The 20,903-nt window shown below is 39.1% G+C and overlaps 1 protein-coding gene across 7 annotated transcripts in view; it reads left to right on the forward strand.

The window, feature by feature from the left end:
* Window positions 1-20,903, forward strand: part of SBF2 (SET binding factor 2) — a 229,782-nt gene that overhangs the window by 78,477 nt on the left and 130,402 nt on the right. For all 7 annotated transcript variants that reach the window (XM_063158476.1, XM_063158478.1, XM_063158481.1 and 4 more), the window contains exon 3: window positions 20,299-20,436. In XM_063158476.1, coding sequence (XP_063014546.1) covers window positions 20,299-20,436 — 138 coding nt within the window. The remainder of the gene's footprint in view (window positions 1-20,298; window positions 20,437-20,903) is intronic.

Here is a 20,903-nt window from a genome sequence, read left to right on the forward strand (position 1 = left end):
TAGGGCTGTAACCTTGTTCTAGAAATGGGTTTCACCACTTTGTCCTACAGTTCACTCTTTTTTATTGTGTGTGGATTTTTCCCCTGAAGATAAGAACTAGAAAGTCTTAACTTTCTGTTGATTAGAATAAATTTTACTTCAATACTCATGCTGAAGTAGGGAATCCCTTAGAGATGATCAGGAATGGGTAAGATCACTCAAGGTCCTGGGTAAATCTAGATCATCATTTCCTACCACAGCCTCTGATGTGTTGAAGGCCATTGTGGAAGGGTCTGAAGTTACTTTCTTTCCTATAAATTGGTGTTCCTGATGCAGGAGCAGTTCCCTGGGGTTCCTGTACTCAAGGCTCAGACCACATTTTTTTACTGAGATTTGACAATTTTAAGTCTGCAACAATTTTGCCAAATCTGAAATATCTATGACCCAATTTTTCAGTACTACTAATATTGCAAATGAAAGCATTCTGGAAAGAATGTCGGCTCAGCATTTCTGAGAATCTGGCCCTGACTGTAGTGTCCAGCTGTAGCAATTGGGGAATGCTTGTAAGAAGTGTCTTCACAGCATCACACAGAAAATTGGTGGCAGGGGCACAGGGTTGTGTGCTGGTTCCCAAAGCAGCAGCTGGTCACCTGTGTGGCTGATCAAACACAAGCACTGTTTACCATACAAACACTTCCCTTGGTTTCTTTTCTGCTTATGATTCCCACCCATACCTGTTTTCCTCCTTTCTTGGCAGCAATGAATCTTCTTTGGAGTGGTTGCATGCTTAGCATTGGAATTAGGAAACCATCTTTAAGTTTCAGCAGTGTCAACTCTCAGCAGGAACTTCAGTGATGCAGAGGAAACTCAATGTCTATTAAATGTCAGTGTTTTCTATCCAAATCACTTCACCTCTTCTTTTATCAGATGATGTGCACAGCTTTTCCCTGCTCCTTCTCTTCTCTGAAGCTTGTTTTGCTCACTTACAACTAGCACATTTACAGGGGCTGAATTTGCAAGTAAAATTGGTGTGCTGGGCAACAAGGAATTGTGAAGTCATTTTATAATCCATCTGAATTCCCTCTTTTCTATAAAATGTTTCTAGTAAAATCATTAGCAAGTGGATGTAGTCATTTGTTCAGGGAGTTGAGTAATTTTCCACTCCCAGCTTTCTATTACCGGGAAGTAGTAGCAGTATCAGTTCATACCCTGCTTTCTGGAGTTTGGAAACGTTTCCAAATCAGTGTGGAAATACTGGATTTGAAATAGTTCCCTGGTTTTGTATGGCTTTCTGATAGGCTGAAAGATGCAAAGTATGTAGCTGAACATCATCTTGTCTCCTTAAACTTGTTTAGAACTATAGTTGCAAAATATAAAAAAAAAACCAAAAGAGAAAAGAAAAGGGGGGGAAGACATTTTATAATTCTGTAATGGTTTTAGATTAGTGCAAGCCATTAGAGCAATTGAGAACAGTTCTTGTTGCATTTAAGTAATGCAGTAGGTTGATGACACTTTGCAGGCGAAGTTGATTATTGAAAATGTTAAGTAAAGGAGAAGTATTATGGTGCGATTTTTAAATATATACTGAAGATACATTTCATGTTACTTGAAGATTCATAGCTTTTTAATCCTGAGAATATTGGCATCAAATCACAAAGTGCATCATTAAATATGCATTTCACTCATGACATGTGTCTGGTAATTACACAGCTGTTAGCAAGTCATGGGGTTTATAGAAACAAGGATATGATCCAGACTTGCTGTTTAGCATTTTTTTTTCCTTCTAGTAACTTGCTTTGCAAAATGTTGAGTTGCAAGCTGTCATTAATACTGGACACTTTTTTAAGGCATGTATGTAACTCACAATATCAAAAGATATGTCATTCCATACATCATTTTCTCCCTTAGCTATAAAGTTTCTTCTTCACTGTGGACAGTTAACTGTTAAAACTTGGAAGAGTACCTCTCAGTGTAATAGTCCCTTTTTTTTGTTTAATTCCCAATTTAAATCCTTTGTAGACCAGAGTAGCTACTTTTGCAATTTTCTCCTTTTCTACTCTGTTATAAACAAGACATTGTTCTTGATCTTTGTTTTCTACTGCACTTTTTACTTTACCCTTCAAGCACAGCTTGATCTGCTGTATAAGCTGTCTTGGTGGCTGGTGCTGAGCAGTTGGAAGCAAAAGGAGAAAAAGGGCAATAGAATGGTAGTTTTGGGGGAAAAGTGGACTTAAAGAATATTGTGATAAGAAGAGCAACTCTAGTTTTAATTGTAACCACATTTATTGGCTGTCATGCTTTAAACATCACTGTGTCTGGGGATTTCAATTAAATAATGTAGAAATAGATTCATTTGAGTCTAGAGAAAGAAGACTGGGGGGGTTTTTTTAGGTGCTGCCATTGCACTGGTAGCTGTGAATACACTATAGAATATACCACATTCTCAGTGCTGGAGTGTTTTGCTACATTTTTACCACCAAGAAAATCAAATAATTAAGGAAAAACTTTTAACAATAGAAATTAAAGATGTTAGTGAAGATCTGACTTACTTCACCTAGGAAAATTAAGCAAGTATTCTTAACTAGAAAAGCCTTGAAGCATTTAGCTGAGCCCAAATGCGCCTCACTGAAAGCAGAGTCACAGGGCAGGGGAAGAACGCCCGGATTGTGAATCCCCTCCTGTCATTCCAGAGGTTGGAATCACTGCTGTTCCGGCTCCAGGGTGCGGTCAGTGCTCCAGGCACAAAGTCACGAGTCACACTCTGCTCTGCCAGTTTGGTGGAGATGAGTTTGCAGATGTGGCCAGCATCAGGCAGTTTAAATTGTCCCTAATTTTGTTATTAATGTGTGTTGGAAGATCTGTGTCTTGTAATCTGCAACTAAAGAAGTACAAAATGTGATGGCGTTTGCTGCTTGTTGTTTAGATTTTGTGTTTAGGAGATTTCCTGGTTTTCTTTCTGCAGCATACCAATTTTACTTTTACAAGATGAGAATTCTGTTAAGGAATTGCTCATCTCTGAGACTCTGTGGGGTAGGATACTCAATTTAGGCAAAGAAACATAAAATTTACAATAGTAAAAGGGAGGGAAAAGATGACATTTCCCTCAGGACTGAGTTATGGCTACAGCATTGCTGTCTCTTTGTGCTTTTGGGGGAATGTTTTTTGGAATGACAGCTTTCAGTGAGTCAAAAATTTGAGATATGCCCATTTTAGGCACTCAAGAACTGTCCATGCAAAAGTAGGAACGTTATCCAATTTGTTTTACTTATATTTCTTTCTTGAGTAATGATGTTCTCCCTATATTTTTCCAGCAGCTTTTCTGTGAAATGTGTTGTGTCCAGCTTGAAAACAGTTTTGAAATTTCTAAATTGAGGAAAAGGTTTTAACAAGGGCATATTAGTTGCTCTTCATAAATGGGATGCCTCTAAAGTCTCTGATCAAAGTGAGCACTGTTGAAACTCAAGCTGAATTGAATTGGAAAAGGTTGTGAAGAGAGTTCTTGAGCTTTCCAGATGGCTACAAAAGAAGAAAATTAAGAAAATGAATACCTGCATCAAAAAAATGGGTTATTCTTAAGTATGAACAAGTGTAAGGGTTTGTGGAAGGGGTAAGTAAATTCTTGGTCTAGGTTTTTAAATTCTTAGCATGGCTGTGCAAAAGATAACACAAGAAAGGATTCTGCAAAGGAGCTGATGTAATTGAAGAAAAGAAAGTTACTGAACAGGATGTTTAAGAGAATCAGTTCAAATTATAGGGCTTCAGTTCCTCAGTATACTGAAGAACTTATGTAATTATAAATAGACTATAAAAGAAAGATATTTATTAAAGGTTATAAAGGAAGTGGTACAAGATATAGAAATTTTAGTGTCAGAGGTAAATGAAGAATGGGTCAAAAAGATGTGAGTGAGCGGTGACAGGAAGAGTAGGTGGTCAGCTATGGCAGAAAATTACATTTTATTGGATGCGGGTGGGAATACCAACTGACAGACTGTGGATAGTGACTCAGGTTTTGGTCTGCCACTCACTCTGTACACGTTTGTATATCCAGCTCTTACTCAGAAGTGTTGAGAGATCTTTGTACATTGCTTTTGTGGCTTTTTTTTTTTGGATTGAAGGTAATGAAATAGATGACATGTCTTTGACCTTTCCCTTTTTCCCTGGTTTTGCTTTTTATCTCCCTGGTTTTGAAGGGTAAGTTATCTGAATCAGTTGGTGCATGGAGAGCAGGGGATGTCAGTTCTGTGCCTGGCAGCCTGGAGGGGGCTGTTTCACAGCCCTGCTATTCCATGTGACACTTGATGGCAACTTCTGAGACTCGGAGGTGCTGCTTAGCTGTGGTTTACAAATGAAGAGCACCAGTCTGTGAGCTCTCCCATAACCTGCAGTTCCAGAAAATGTCTGGATCCTGGGAGAACTGATCTCTCTGATCTCTCTGTTCCCTCTGCCTCATTTTGTTCTGGTATTGTGGTATGTTTTTCTTTCCTGTATCCGGTGCTCATCCGCTTAAGTCACTTTTCTTGTGCTTCACTGTTTGATTTTAATTTTCTTTAGAAAAACGGATATAGGAATGTTTTTAAAATGTGTCAGTTGTTCCATGGTAATACAAATGACATATTTTCTGTTTTCATTATGAAGTGATGAGAATTCAGAATTTTGATAATGTAGTAGGTTGCAGTAATTTGTTGGGAAAGGCTACAAACATTTTGAGTAGGCTCTTGTGTCAACCAATCTTTGTTTGCTGTAATGGATTCCTTTTCATATCTGCAGGGAACGGAAAGTAAAACTAGGTAATTAAAAATCACTGCACAGTAACAAGTAAGTCAATGTACTTGTGTGGTTTTCTCATGAAAAATCCCTTCCCAGGTGAAGGACTTTGCATTTGCTTTGTTGAACTTGATGAGATCTTCTTTATATGTAAATTGATTCTGGTCACTTTTTAAACATCACCTCCTAAAGGGCAATGAAGCAGCAATTCCCAAATGTCACAAGTCAAGCAGATGAGGCAGAAAACTGGCTTGGCTGAGCAGGATCTTCTCTTGGAAATAAGGCAGAAAAAGGAAGGTGTGTGCAGAGTGGAAGCAAGGCCAGGTGACCTGGCAAGAATACAGTAGTGCTGCTTGCCACTGGAGGGAGGAAATTCTTGTGGCCAAAGCTCAGCTGGAGTTGAAGCTGGCCAGAGCTGTGGGGGACAATTAGAAGAGTTTTTTAAATACATTAACAGCAATAGGCAAAATAACTGGCCCATTACAGGATGAGGAGGATCACTGCAAACAGGGCCAGGGACAAGGCAAAAGTGTTTAATGCATTCTTTGTCTTTGTCTGCAACCAGGATGATGGACCAGGGGAGGATGGTGAAGGCTCTGAAGGGGAAGCTGCATGAGGAGTGGCTGACGTCACTTGGGCTGTTCAGCCTGGAGGAGACTGAGGGGAGACCTCAAAATTCCTCCTTAGGGGAAGAGGAGGGGCAGGCACTGATCTCTGCTCTTTGGTGACCTGTGACAGAACCTGAGGGAATGGCCTGAAGTTGATTCAGGAGAGGTTTAGGTTGGGTATCAGGAAAGGGTTCTTCCCCAGAGGGTGCTTGGGTGCTGGGTCACAGCACCAGACTGACAGAGCTCAGGAGTGCTTGGACAATGCCCTCAGGCACACGTGGGACTCCCAGGGATGTCCTGTGCAGGGCCAGGAGCTCGACTCCATGATCCTTGTGGGTCCCTTCCTGCTCAGAATATTCTGTGATTCTGTGATGTGTTTGAGAATTGAGCTCAATGAAAAATAAATTAACATGTAGTTCTGGCTCTGCGTGAAGAATTCGTTTTGGGTGAAATGTAGCTTTCAAAATGAAGTGCAGTGACTTTCGGACCATTGCAGAAGTGTGTAGGCCTGTATTTATGACTTGAGCTCTACACCAGTGTTTTCAAGCTGTAGCAGCTGAGATTTTTAAGGACATAGTATCCTGAGTACCTGGGGGGTAGGAAATACTCTTTTGTGAAGAACAGTCTGTTGGTTTCTATTTTGGTGCAAATCTGTGCATAATCAAAAAACCATTCTGGCAATCTCCTCTGAGTTCATCTGTGTGGGCCAAAACCATTTGATAAAGTATCTACGGCCTGCTGCACCTTCTTGTAAGAAAATGAAGGAGTTTCTTAGGTCGCATGGTGTTGACTAGGAAAAACAGAAATAGCAGGACATTTTTGTGATGTTTTACAGGGTCCTTGAATCCCTAATTACTCTGAAAGATTCCTCCTTTTCTGTGCTGCTGGAAGTTGTGCGTAGGACACTGTTGTTTGCTGTTCAAGTGTCGTAGGTCAACACATGTTTCCTGGTATGCAACTGTTGAAAAGGGGGGTGTTTGCTTGTTTTTTGGTTATTTTTTTTTTCTAATGTAACCCATACACACATTGTCAAAACTCATCTATTATTCTTTTAATGTTTGTCCAGTACTACACAGTTATTTTCAAATTTTCACTTAATTTGTTTGGAGTTTGCAGCGAATACTTTTCGTATTATTTTTCTTTCGTACGATCTGTTTCATATTTGGGAGACTCAGGAATGTAGGAAACATTGATGCACCAGGAAGTGCTGCCTGCACTGGGGTATTTCTGCTCATCTTGTATCATTTCTCCTGAGACGAATGACTGTGCTAATACTTGTAGGCAGCTCTGCATCCTTGCTGCTCAGACAGGACCATCATGTCTGAGATGTTGTCATCGTCGGCGCTTACGCCGTGCTCGCCGTCCTACTGTCTCTGTTCAGACTTCCAGCCTTCCATAAACCAAATTTTAGTTTTACTAGCTTGAATTTTAGTGTTACTCTGAGTGTATTGCTAAGCTGTATGTTATGATTTCTCTATTGAAGTGTTACCAGCCATTTTCTGTTGTTTAAAGCAAAGGCTTCAGACTTTTTGTGGCACTGTAGGTGTCCATGTTGAACTCCTTGATGCATTTTAGACCTCAGGTTTCAGTCTCTTTTCAAGCCAGACCATAGCAGCAGTGATTTGCTTGGCTCTGGGTAACTTCACACAGTTTCAGTCTTCTAAAGATGGCTTTTGCCAATATATTAATATTTTATTTTAGACGAGGAGAACAATAGAAGAGCCAAAAGTAGTTCAGTGTTTCACTGATCTAGTGTAGAATTTATTTTTAGTAGTTCAGAAAAATCCCAAACTTTTTCAGGTGATTTTTGTGTTGCCTGTATCATGAAGGAATAAGTAGTCATTCTTTTAAAAGAACATGCTGTCCTTTTGGATAGCTGTATTGCACAAGTGATGTCCAAGGCAAAAGAGTGGGGTTTTTTTCTTGTTTTACTTTTTATTTTTCCTGCAGATGGCTTCCTCTTGGGTATAATTTGGAATAAAATTCAGTACTGTTAAGTGTTTTGGCTCTTTATTTTATTCAAAGTATGTAAGACATTACAGATGCCTTGAAATATTTCTATTTCCTCTGTATGCTTGTGGGACAATAGAAGGGAACCCCCCATGGTCGACTGGCGTTTCTATTTTTATATAGAAGAGTACCACTAACATTTGATTAATTTGGGGAAGGAAACATGTTAGTTATTTAATTTTTTTCCATGAGATCATGATATTTACAATGTAATTTTCCATGTATTGATTCCTACTCTTCAATAGCCTCTTCTATTGTGTAGTAATTATTTGGTAATAATTTGACATGCAGAATAATAACAATAATGTATTTTCCCCACCTCTTGTGCAATTTAGATGATAAAAATGTAGTTTATGTTTCTGCTCCCTGTATTTTATGAGAGGATCTGTAATTGTTGATGTTCAGTAATGTTTACTTTCAAAGAACAGTAAGGGCAGCCCAGGTCCCTTTGGATATAAGGGACTGGAATTCTCCCACCAGTAAAAAGGTAAAGAGAAGGACCTTTCTGGGCATCCTGACCCTGCAGAGGGCACTTTGATGCAGCTGAAGTGCAGTGCTTATATTTTGTCTGCACTTGTTAACCCACTTGGGACAGAGGGGGAAATGCATGGTTTTTCTGAACAGTGAAGTTACCAGCTTACATTTTTCAATTCTCTTCACAGGGCATTGTTTTAATTAATTACCAATAAGTGGCATTTATAAGCAGTAAACCCTTTTGCAAGTATAATTTGCAAGTATAATTTGACCAATTATTTTGCATTAAATTATGAAGACAAGATAGAATTATCTAATCCCTACCAATCCAATTGAAAAATATTTATTCCTTCATATACAATCCTACTCAAATCTTTCCAAGAACTAAATTTTATGGTATGAAATGATATAATGTTTTGGATATGTTGCATACAAGCAATGAAGCTTGCTGTCCTTTTAAAACATTTCAGTTTATTTTTAAAAACTTCCACCCCCCCCCCTTTTTGGCTTCATGGAGGAGACCATATGTGATACATCAGCTTATTTAGTCTGACCTGGGTCTATTAATTAGCACCACTGATTTGTGATACAATGTCCAACAATTCTAGTTATTCCAACTAGTTTCAGTCCTGTCCAATTTGATAGTGTTCTTGAGATTAGGAGGAAACCAGAGCATCTCCTGAGCTTAGGGGAATTGATTACACTGATGATGCTAACATGCCATATGCTACAAAGGAAAACAAACAAGTTAAATAAATGCCTGAATCCCTCTCAGCTTGATTTGGTAGAAAATTCCATCTCAGCCCTTGATTTGGCATGTAGTTTATAGTCACATAAGCGAGACAGGCCAGCCAGAGCTCTCTGTGGGTACCTGCCAGCCCCATGAAGTGCTGGATGGCTGCCACTGGCTCTCCTGCAAAAACTCCAATGTCCAATTAGGTATCCAGGTGGAAGTGCTGTCTAAATTTCTCTGCTTGAGTGGCTGAAGCTCTGAAGTATGAGATCTGATTATAGCTGTGTAATCATGGAAAGCTGCAAGTGTTACGAGCACGTCCAGCCCCTGAAGTTTCAGAGGTTTCATGTACACATTTCCAGGTCCCTCGTGGGTCTGAGCTGACTTGTGCTGACACACATGGACAAAAGAATTTCTTCCAAAAGCTGTTCAGTTTTACTTGAAAGACTCCAGCTCCAGCTGAGGAGAGCACAATGCTTACTGTGATAACCTGACTTTATTTTCCATCCCCTTCACTGACTAGAGTATGAGTATTTAGAGATTTGAAATTTTATGATAATGAATTCTGAACACTAATCTGAAATCCTCTTACTAGCAAACACCTTATCTGCAAATACCCACTCTATAACGTGTTTCTCAGCTCTCTGCAGTGAACTCCAAAAGCTGAGCTCTTTTAAACTCATGCTATGACACTTGTTTTCCAGCACAAGTGTTGGGGCTTTTTTTTGTCTTACTTGGAAAATTCTCTTTGTATTCTCTACACCATGTTCCAAAGTGATTTTTTTGGCAGGTCTGTGCCTGCCCAATTAGGACACATGGGACAGGATGAGACTTTTTGGCTGGGAGCAGGGCTGGGTATTAGATAATGCTTCTTCAGTAGAGGTGCCTTCACTGATGTGTGTCACTGGTAACAAAGATGGGTTATCTTTTCCAGTCCCTCAGCAGGCTTGTCTTTAATCTATGGAATGTGTTTTTAAAACAGTAATTGCCACAAAGCATCAAATCACTTGAAAGAAAAAAAATCAGGTATACTTATGTGATTATGATTGTATTTGTTAGCTGCATTGTATTGCTGTTACCCTACCCTGAAAAACCATTTTAATGCCTTGTTTTTTACAGAAACATATTAGTCATCATTCTGTTTGTATCTTGATTTTGGCTCTGATGCTGCTTTAAATTACCTTCTGCTAATTTACAGAGTTGACTGTTGTGCTGAACTAGTCAGTAATTTCCTATGGACATTCTTTTTTACCTCCTTAAAGCATAAAAATTATGCCTTTGGTATCTGGGCCTCTGGGAATTCCTCCTTTTGGAATAGTGAGTTTAGTGATGAAGAACTCCTCAGTTCTTTTCTGCTGCATGCAAGTTGCTTGAGCCAGTTTGCTTGACAATACTGACTTTTATCAGAAGTGCTCACATTATCTATTTTTTTTTTTGTTGTTCCAGTAACGTCTTACATCACAAGTCTGCTCCCCATAAAAAGATGTGATGCTCTGTTTTAATTGCCATAGTGGAGATCAGAGGACATGTGTGTTTGGGGTACCAGTTGTTGGTTTCTCTGGGTCTGCACTGAGGGCACTTGAGACAGTAGCTCATGTTTGGACTCAGGTGTTATTTCTTATCAGTAAAACAGTCTCACCACCATGAGTTCAGCAGCTTTTCATTCGAAGGCACAAAACGGCCAACAATCTCTTGTTACAAGGTCTTTTAAGGCTAAACTATCCAATTAAGAACTGACACCTAGATTATTTTCCCTTTTAACCCAATAACTGATCCCAAAGAGCCCACAATGGGACTTTTCTGCCCAATTACAAAATGCCACCCAAACCCATGAAGAAGAAACCCAGGACAACGCCCTGTGCCCTCCATCTTGCTTCCATCCACAACATGCTAAAAATCCCAAAAGCTGAATTTCTCACCAAGTGCTACACCTACGCTGCTCTCTATAATCTATTTCACACTTTTATGGATTCTAGTCTATCTTGAAGTCTAGGAAGCTTTCTCCATGAATGAGGGTCAAAGTCAGTGCTCCCCTGGGGGTCAGGGCACCCCAGAGCAGACACAGAAATGTTCCCAGTGCCCTGGGTTTCCACACATGCAAGCTGCAGTCCCGTGGTGATTGTGCAAAGCTCCAGTTTTACGTGTTGTCCAAATGTGGAGTGCACTGGAGAGCTGCCAGAAGGGAGGAAAAGTGGCTGCCATGAATAGATAGGGACTTAGAAGCACAAACTTCCTCAGTGCCAAACCTCTCTCAAGCTTCATTCTGATGAGTTTTGGAATCTTGTGCTGCAGAAATTGCTAAATTCAGCAAGCCTACCTGGAGGAAATAGTCTCTTGCTCCAAGTAGCTGTTTCCTGCCATGCCAGCTGTGCACATGGAAGCATCTGCAGTGGCACAAAGGCTTCTTGTTTACACTGGGGCTTTTGGCAGACACGCTCTCCTACCACAGCCCTGAGAGATATCCTGTAGTCAGGCCAGCTCTAATGCCCACTCTTGTGTGACAATAATAATTCAGGCCCCAGTGTTGTGGGAAGAGAGGACAAGTATGTCTCATGTTGTTGATCCCAGTTCTCTGCACAGGAAACTGAAACTCAGTGGAAAGCACCAAACTTTTCAGCTGTCTTTTCATGCTACGTATTTGACTGTGTTCCTGGTGAGAATGCTGACAGGAAATACATTCCTTATTTTTCTTAATTGGAAGCTGTGGAAATGTAGAATTCAGTAGTAGCAACCAGTGTACAGAACTTCATTGGGGGAGTATGTTCATATACAATCCAGTTGTTTGGTATTTTTTATTTTAGCTCCCAGCCCGGTCTTTCACTTATTTAAGATGCTTCTTTGTGGGATTTTTAGTCACATTTAATTTTTCTATGTTTATGCATTTTTCTGTTTCCTTGTAGAAACTCACACCTGCAAAAGGGGAAATCAATTGTGACCTTAAGTGGGAAACAATAATATGAGTCATGTAAGAAGTATTGTTAAATTCCCAAAATTACCAGACCAGCAATGTACTGCCCTTTCTATAGTTTCCTTTGTTTATTTTTAATTTAACTTTTCCTGGCTGAGTCAAGCTTTTGGTGCAGGGAGCTGCTGTAGCTCTGTGTGTCCTTTGCATGTCTGTGGATGTGAGGCTGATGGAGCAGTGTCAGGTGTGCTGCTGCTGGAATGGCTGCGTGTGACAAGGGGGAGGTTTTAGGAGTGCCCTCCCTTCAGACCTTCCAGCCCTGACATGGCTACAGGGCTCCTGCTGGCCTAGGCCAATGCTGAACCTTTTCAACTTCCCCAGCTGCATCATGAAGGGATAGATTTCCAAAAGAAATTGGTTATCACTTTGCACTGAGCACTTTTTTTTAGGGAGTTTTAGGTATGTGTTACCCTTTTTGTGGTTTGCTCCACAAGTGTATGTTCCAGTTGAATTTCTGCTAATTTAAGAGCAAATTCTGACATCAAATGAATTTGCCTGTTTCAAGACTTCCTGTTCTGTATTCTGTCATCTTCTGTTGGCATCTCTTTTGAATCTCTTAAGTCTATTTTGCTGCAGCAGTCCCAGGCCTTTCGGTGGTTTGGTCTCTGTCAGGTCACATCAATGTTCTGTCCAGTGTACACTGCAGTGCCATGTGCTTACGCACACTGCCCCCAACTCCCACTTGCTTTTTTCTGAGTGTGGAGACTTGAACCCATCTCTGGCACATTATTCTGAGGACTTTTAAGACGATGGATACAAAAATCCTAACATCTATTAGCACAAAGCTGCTTTTTTACAATTGCTAGAGAGCAGCAGACTATCTCGAAACTGTAGCATGATATTATCAGTGTGGTTTTAACGTCTGATTGTGCAGGTGTGACTGGTAAAAATGAGATAATGAGGACTTTGTGTATTATGGTAGTATTTTATAGAACATTGACCTGGAGTAGTATTAATCATTAACATAAATAAAACTTTATGTTCCTGTAAATTGCTTACTGGGTGCCAGTTGTAATTGTTGAGTGATGTATGCTAATTACCCTGCTTTATTGCTATTTTTTCTTTCTTGGACATTCAACCAATGCAGTAATTGCACATGCTGTTGTGTTTCAAAGCTAGTTTATGGTTTATCTAGCAAATGAATTAGGAAGTCACTGAAGACTGGGAAATGTTTATGGCTGCTGTTATAACAGGGCTACTGCTGCCAAAAGAGAAAAAGAAAGAGGAAAGGAGAGAGAGAAGAGGAGCAAAAGGAGTGCAATAGGCAAGGTTAATATTTCGTGCTTCACTGATAATCGTGCATAAAATGCTCAATTATGTTTTTAAATAGAAACTGTATTTCTAGGCTTGTCTACTTCAGATGACTACTGATCTTTTAAAAGGTCAGGGGTCATTACAATAGGAATAAAACCAAACCTCAAAACAAAAAAGCAAGCAAAAACCCCTTCCCAAATGAATTAACCATTAGTATAATGTCACAACGCATTTTCAAAACCACTCCTGAAAAATGGTTGTTGAAAAGGTTAAGAGAGACACAGATGCTTCTTTATGTACTTTGTGATGAGAATTAAAACACAGGCATTGAATACAAGGAATCAGTTTCTTTGATAGTATTATCCTTTTATAGTCCTTCTTTAAGTATTCTTAATATCAGAAATTCTCCTTTCATACTGTCGTTTTTGTCTATAACAAACACAGTGCACACTAGAACTGTATTGTTCTGTATTCACTAACCTGTGACTGAAGTATAAATTGCTAAAGTCATGTCTTACTTGGATTTATTGCTGTGTTGTAGTTGTCTTTTCTGCTTTCATGTTGAACAATTAATTTCCAGACTTCTCTTATTCCTTTGACCTGTGGTACCATGAGCAGCAGTTATTGCTGACCAGCAAGGATTGCTTTGTAAAAGGAATTCTGAAGGCAGGCCCTGGGTTCCTGAATTTTGGGTGCAAGACCCAAGTTTAAATTTATGACTTCTTAACTGTTTGATGAAGTTTAAAATGTATGTTTTTTTTTTTTTTTTTAAAGTACCTGAAATTCTCTGGTGTAATGTATATGCTTCAGATACCCAATGTATGGATATTTGGGTTTCCATACTGATGTACATCTGAGAATTCCTGGTGGTTGTCCACAGCTATCTGAGATAGCCCAGAGCAGTGTTGGGTTTTGCTCTGGGTGAGTGAGGTAAGGAAAGATTCTGGGTCCAAGGGTCTCAGAGTTTTTAAATTTCCATAAGATTATCTTGGTAACACTTGGCTGAAATCAACAGGATGGACCACTGTTTAAATAGGTTAAAAAAAGGAAAAAAAATTGCACAAGCCTGCCAATTCCACATTCTTACTAAATTTCATTAGAATGGAGATGTTGGAAGTTTGTTTTGTGAAGAAAACCCCATTCAATGCCATTATTAATCCTGTACTATTTCAGAAATAAAGGCATTAGCTGGCACTACTTACTCATCAATCACCATTTCTGTAGACTAGCCTGGTTTTGTTCAGAAATGGTCAGAAGAGTATTTGACAGCTTTTTGTTGTTGTTGTTTTAAATAAGCCCCTGGAATGGCAATGCTAAGTGTTCTGAAAACACAAGAAGGAACTGTTTTCCCAGTGGGTGCAGTTTTCTTTCTAAAAGCCAGTTCAGTTTGTTTTATTTTTTCAGAAGATAAACTAGGAGTACAGTTACTGCACAAGTGCTGTTCACCAATTTGAGTTTTCATTATAGCAGCTCATTGAGGAAAGGTGTTTAAAATGACACAATGTTATGTTATGAGGTTTTAAAAAGGCAAAGCAATGAACTTGAAACTGATTTTTTTTTCCAAGTGCATGTGTAGATGTGCACCCAGAATTATATATTTACTGGTGTATGGGGAAGATTAACTTTGATGAATTTCAGAAAAATACTTTTCTGTCTTTGACTTTGGAGGATGAATTGACCGTTTTTAATTGAGATGTTCCTGCATATTTTAGGTTTTCTTGCTTTGTGGAACTTTGCTGCAGGGTCTCTGTGACAAGCTAGGGCTGGTTATTGAGCATCACTTTAATGTGCAGCTCCAATGAGAGAATTCTTGGTCTGCCCCTTTATGCAGGATTAGTGCCACTGAGAGATCTTCCAGCAACTTTCAGCCTTAGGAAGATCAAGGATGTGGTTGTGGATCTTTCCTCTGAAAGGAAATGTTGCTTAATGTCTGTTTTTATGTGGCTTTAAGGGTTTGAGTGAGGAGCTGAGGTGGAAATGTCCTCAGCACCTGGGCAGAGAGGGAAGGATTATTCACCTGTAATACATATAATTCACAGCAGCACAGCTCACAGGTGACTCCAGGTGATTATGTAAAGGTTTCTCTTGGAGAATGCTGCATTTCAGTTCCTTCCAAGGTAGAAATTTTAAAAAGGCCTTTATTTTTTATTTCTTTAGAGTTTTGGAATTAAAAATTGTTGCTTTGTCTGTGAGTTTAATTGCTTACAGTTGATCACCAGAATATTATGCAACACTGCAAATGGGCTTTTACCTGGACATAATTTGGATTGTATCTGAAGTGCCCTGGCTTTATTTTAGACCAGGATAAGGACAAATACATGGTTTCTTGGATACAAGGTATTGAAAGGCAGGAAGCTGTTACAAAATTCAGTCTATACTTTGTGTTCTGTTTACATCCAGAGATATCCAAAAGCTCCAGGCGTTTCTTCATATTTACAGCTTCATAACATTGCTTTTTTCATCATGCCAGTGAACATTGTAATTGTTTTGTTTTAAGTAGAGGTATGCATCTGAGAGAGAAAATTCCCTTTGCCAAAATTCCATACATAAGTGAACGGAGAAATGGTGAAATACTCAGCAGCTGGTGCTAGGTCATGCAAGTCCAGATGGAACAAACTTCCTTCACATAATGTCCAGAACATGGTTCTTTATTTTTAGGGAGGTTTGCAGGAAGGATGATGATGATACATGTTAAAAACAAAGCACAGTTACTTGAATAATAAGAGCCTACAGAAGCAGGCTTAATGAAGTGAATCTTTGTGCCCAGAGTGGTTCAAGGGAGAATTCAATGTTTGGTGGAAGGGTTGAATTAGAAAGGAAAGTGGATATCTCTGTCAGATGTTTTAAATTTTAAAATAATTTTGGGACCTTTTAATTCAAGTTTTGTCAATAAAGCTCAAGTGCTTTCTATTTTATGTGCATCCTAGATAGCTTTGGATTTTATTTGATGAGGAACAAGTGCACAAATATATTTTGAAGAAAAAATACATTGTGAGAAGATGTCTTAAATATAATTATTCAAGTGCAGGATTCTGTCACAGAATCTGTCTACTGCTCTGTGTAAACCCTTTCCAAAATGCTTTCCAAGGATGACTTGCAAAGAATATTTCATGTTGTAAACTTTCTGAACAAGCTTTTTTTCCCTTTCTCCCTCGGTCATGCCATCAGAGGTGGTGGATTTGTGATGGAAAGCTGAGCAGCTCGTTGATACAGCAGACAATGTAAAGTGCAGAGGGAGCAGTCTGTGGCTGCACAGACCCAGCTAGAACATTGGTTTTAGTTTTTGTTGTGGACTGGTTGTGCTCAGGCTGCAAGGCCAGAAGAAAATGATGAATTTCTAATGTGCAGTTCAGCAGCTGGGTCATTTCTGATCAAATTTCTGACATATGGATATTATGGTTTTGCATGGTAAGGATACAAAGGACTGAAATTTTTCTTTTATGAAACTTGAACACTTTAGAATTACTGTTCATTATCATGATATTTAATCTTCATATTTATGGTAACCAACAAGCCTTCTTCCTCCAGTGCTTTAATAGAAATTGTGACAATTTCAACTTTTTCTTCAATTTTTCAACATGCTTTAAAGTGCTCCTTGGGGAAGTTGTCATAGCCTCAAACCACTGGGTGTTCAAGCCCATCTTTGGATAAAGTCCAGCATTTCAATGCCCTTTTTCAAGTGAGGGCACTCAGGAGGATCTATTTCATGACCTGTCCCTTCCCATTCAGGATGTCCCAGGATTCTGGACACCAAAGCTGTGTCCAGTATATCTAGGAGATATGCTGATTTATGCAAATGATTTATTTCAAAAGAGAGGGACAAGACAACCAGTAGCAGTACAGCTCTAGCTCTAGGTTAGAGAGAGGGAACAAATCTGTGAATCAAGCAAGGATGATGTGTTTAGCTTATAAAAATCAGAAGTAAGAAATGTCACTTTTAAACTGATTAATCATGTCTAGACTTTAGCAGGAAGGCTTGTGGTGATGACATACAAATTTTTTGAAGGTAACAAACCCAGTTACACTGGTTTAAAGCGCCATGCGTCATTTTAAAATCTGTCTGGTTTCTTGTTTAGTCTGAAGGCATTTGTGGGAAGAACTGAGAGAAAGTTCTTTGCTTCAGTGGGCACCTGCAGTTTCAGACAATGTGTAAAGTGTAATTTCAGCACCTGCAGTGTAAGATGTGTTGCATATTGTTCAGTGCAATTTCTGCATATCTGCAGCAAATGTTAGAAGGCAATCAGTTCTAACGTGGAGTCTGTTGGAAGCACTCGCCCAGCATTAAGGGTTTGTTCTTACAGATTGTGAGTTGGACATTCTGCTTCATTCTTATTTTCACTGCCTTTGATAGGAATTGTAGTCTGTTTCCAAGAATTCTGGCAAATAAGTGAAACAATATGGAAGGGTGTTGGTTCTTAAACTGTTGGGGTTTTTCTTGTTTACTGGAGAAGCCACATGACCTTTGGCTTATATTCACAATGATGCTTTTGTCTGTTTTGGTGAAGCATCTGGTTTGGTATGGAAACATTTTCTTCTTCTTAGTAGCCAGAGAGTGCTGGTAATCATCCTGGAGGGTAACTTGTATTTATACTGGTTTGGAAAGTTCTTCTCAATGTTGCTTGCATTTCAAATATTGCGCTAATATTTATTACCTTATTTTAAGGAAACTGAGAAACAGTCATTGTTTAATCTCCTGGGGGAGCCTGTTGTCTTTATCCTCCATCTCTTTATTTATAAATTCCTTGTAGTTTATTTGAAAACACAGACTCTCTGTGTAGACAGTGGATGTACTCTACTTCAGCTGTTTTCCTCAACAATCACTAATTGTTGTTTTCTAGTAAAATGGTTAAATGTAGAATGCATGTTTTGATGCCTGATGAAGGCTGACCTAGGACAGAGGCTAGATGGAGTTAAAGAATAAAGTAGGGATTTATTATGAGGCCTCAATGGATCCACCTTGGGCAGCACAAGAGCCCAGCCAGGGCTACACCCAAGATGAACCAAAATGGTCACAAAATGCACAGCCGGTCACAGGGTCTCTCACTTCTATAAGTTCTGGTCCATTTGCATTGGAGTTAATTGTCCAATTACAGCTTTAGCCCATGAAGTCCCATCCTTCTTGTTTTTCTCTCTTCAGTCCACTGTGGTTTATGCCCTTGGGTCTGAAATTTGGATCATTTGTCCTTGGTCCCCAGCTAGAGCAGGAATTGTTTTGTCTCCCTACTCTGTGAAGAGAGCTCACCATCCCCTAATATGAACTACACACCAAAGTAGTACAGAACCTGAAAAACATAAAAGCTAAAGCCTGAGGCATCATTTTGTGCACAAGATCACTTTGAAATAGGGGAGAACTCTCACCTGTGATATGAGTAGGTTTTAGACATGCATAGATTGAGAGGCTGCTATTGACAGCAGCCTGCCCATATCCAAAGTCTCCGCTGGTAGTTCGAAGTGTAGCTGTAGGGTTTCCCTTTGCATTTCCCAGTTTACAGGGCAGATGTTGGAATAGATTTTATGCAGCAGACCTGCTAATAATGCATTTTCCCAAAAAAGAATTGTCTTCAAACAATACCAAATCGCTTCCATGCCTTTAGTAGGGCAGGGCTTGGATTAGGCAGAGTGGGGCTTTGTCCAGGAATTCCAGACTCTCAAAAATCAGAGATTGTTGTTTCCAGGTTTCCAGGTGTGAGATGGGCATCACCTGTAAAGCTGAAAGGCACCAGCAAGGAGCTCCTGTCAGAACTGGGAGACTGGGCAGATCTGGAGGAGTGTTTGGATCTTACGAAGCCTGAGCTTCATGAATGGCCTTAATTTGACCTACCTTGTAGGAATAATTTGGTTTTAATGGCATATCATGGAAAGGTTTTATTTATTATTTGGCTCTTGCTGCATTCTTTGCATTTTGGCTCATATTTGTTGAGCAAAGAGCAAATCACAGTTTTGGGGGTTATCTTGTTGAACTGTGGATTCCAGGCTTCATTTATTACACAGACACCCCTCAAACTCTGCAATTCATGGAGAACTCTTAATGATTATTTATTGTCAAACTTTTTAATGATGTTTTTGTTATAATGTCTGTATATACTGGCCATATTACATTATCTTTATAGCAGTCCTGCAAGATTAATAGCAGTATCTTCTTATTTTTAACTGACATGGGATGAAAAACAAAAGGAGATTAAGCCAGTATTATCGAAATCATGGACTAATACTGGATGCTTAACTTGGAATGACTAGGATGTCTTTCACAGAGTACTTTTGATGTCCAGAGCAGTTATTCTCAGATGTAGAAGGGAGTGCTTAGCACTTCTAAGGATGCAGACTCACAAGTGTTAAGCCGACTATCTAGAATTTGAAGAATGTAACATGAGAAAACTTTGGTTTTGAAGATTTTCCCAGGATCATGAAAGAAACTGCATATCAGAGGCAGAGTTTTAACTGGTGTTCACCTAAGACTACCCAGGTTTTATGGTAGAGGTTCTAAAGATGAATCTGTAGAAAATGTTTGTTTACAACTTACTCTTCATGCTCTTTCAGTCTTTTAACATATGTCTAGAGAAATGAAACAATTCTGGAAACTTGAGATTTTGTCCTATCTGTTTGGTTCCTTTGGTATCTGCATTGTTTAACAATTCTAGGAATTTATTGTGGGTTTTTATTATTGTTACTACTCCTAATACATACAGGGGTTATTGCTTTTTTGTCTAAATTCTAGGTTTATAATTTTGCTATTAGAAACGCACTTGTGATTTTTTTGTGGATGTGATCCTAGCCTTCAGTAAAAGAAGGGAGGGATAAAGGCTATCCCAGATATCTTCAGCAAACTGATGCCTGAATTTCAGCACACTCTTGCATTAGGGACTATTCATTTAAAAAAGAAAAAAACCCTCACAATTTCCACTTTGCTGTTGAGCTGTAGTTCTGTTTGTTCACGCTGCTTGTGTGTGTAAAATTTCAAATGTTTACAATGAAGTTCACAGAAGTAATCAATAAATAGGTGAAAAATATTTTTCTATAGTATTCTTTTTAGGAATGAGTATTGAGCTCACTTCCCATTTTGCAAGTAGGTGCAAGTGATATATATCTATGTTTGATTAGATAAATTATTAGTGAAATAAGTGAAGAAATTAAAAATGTAGAGTTGTTTTGAGACACAAGAATTTTAGCTTCAGATTCTAACCTTTTATCCAAATGAAATCTGCTTCATGTGTCAATTTATTCCTGTTATTTCCTGTTCAACACCACAAAGATGCTCTTAAATGCTGACTGTATTTAAAGAATACATTTTCTTTTTATAGTGTTTATTCTCTCCGTAATGTTTATATAGCTAAATTTTTCTCAGTCTTACCAAGTTCAAGACATATTGGGTTTTCCCCATTTTCTTCAAATTTTGCAACCCTGCATATGTTCCCTTTAAACGAAATGATCCTTGATGATGCAGAAATATTTTTCATATTTCTGACAACAGCAAGTGTCCCTGCTCACCTGTGTGTGTCTGCTTGCTCCCTTAGTTTTGCCAGCCTGGAGGATGGCAGCTCTCCAAGGAGAGGAAGCAGCCAACGTTCTTCGTGGTGGTTCTGACGGACATCGACTCGGAGAGGCACTACTGCTCCTGCCTGACTTTCTATGAAGCAGAGATCAACCTGCAGGTAAGACATTTACAGCAAGGAACAGAAATGCAGGAAGAAGTGCCTATAAACTATGGATCTGTCATAGACAGCAACTTGAGAAAATATTTTGGTGTTCCTGCTAAGGGTGCAGTTCTCTGTCCTATAGAATTCCATGTGTTCTTGCAAAAGGGGAGCTTGACGCAGTTTTTTGTGTGTTTGGAATTTTCATCTGCTATGAAACCAAAAAAAAACCCCAGCCAAAACTACATCATAGAATTTCCTTTTCTCCACCACATTTTCCTTTAAAAATGGGATAAGCAATATGGTGTTGGTTTCATTTCCTTTCGTGTTTGACATAGCATGGATGAGTCTCAGCCTTGTTCTAGGAGAGGGTTTATTAACTTCTGCTCCCTCTGCTGGCCTGCTCTGTCAGAACAGATGTGCACTCCAAAAGGATGGTGGAGCGTGCATACATATTTCTGTAAGTGCATTTATTGGCAAGATTT

Source organism: Melospiza melodia, chromosome 6 (genome assembly GCF_035770615.1).
Source record: "Melospiza melodia melodia isolate bMelMel2 chromosome 6, bMelMel2.pri, whole genome shotgun sequence".
Lineage (NCBI taxonomy): Eukaryota > Metazoa > Chordata > Aves > Passeriformes > Passerellidae > Melospiza > Melospiza melodia.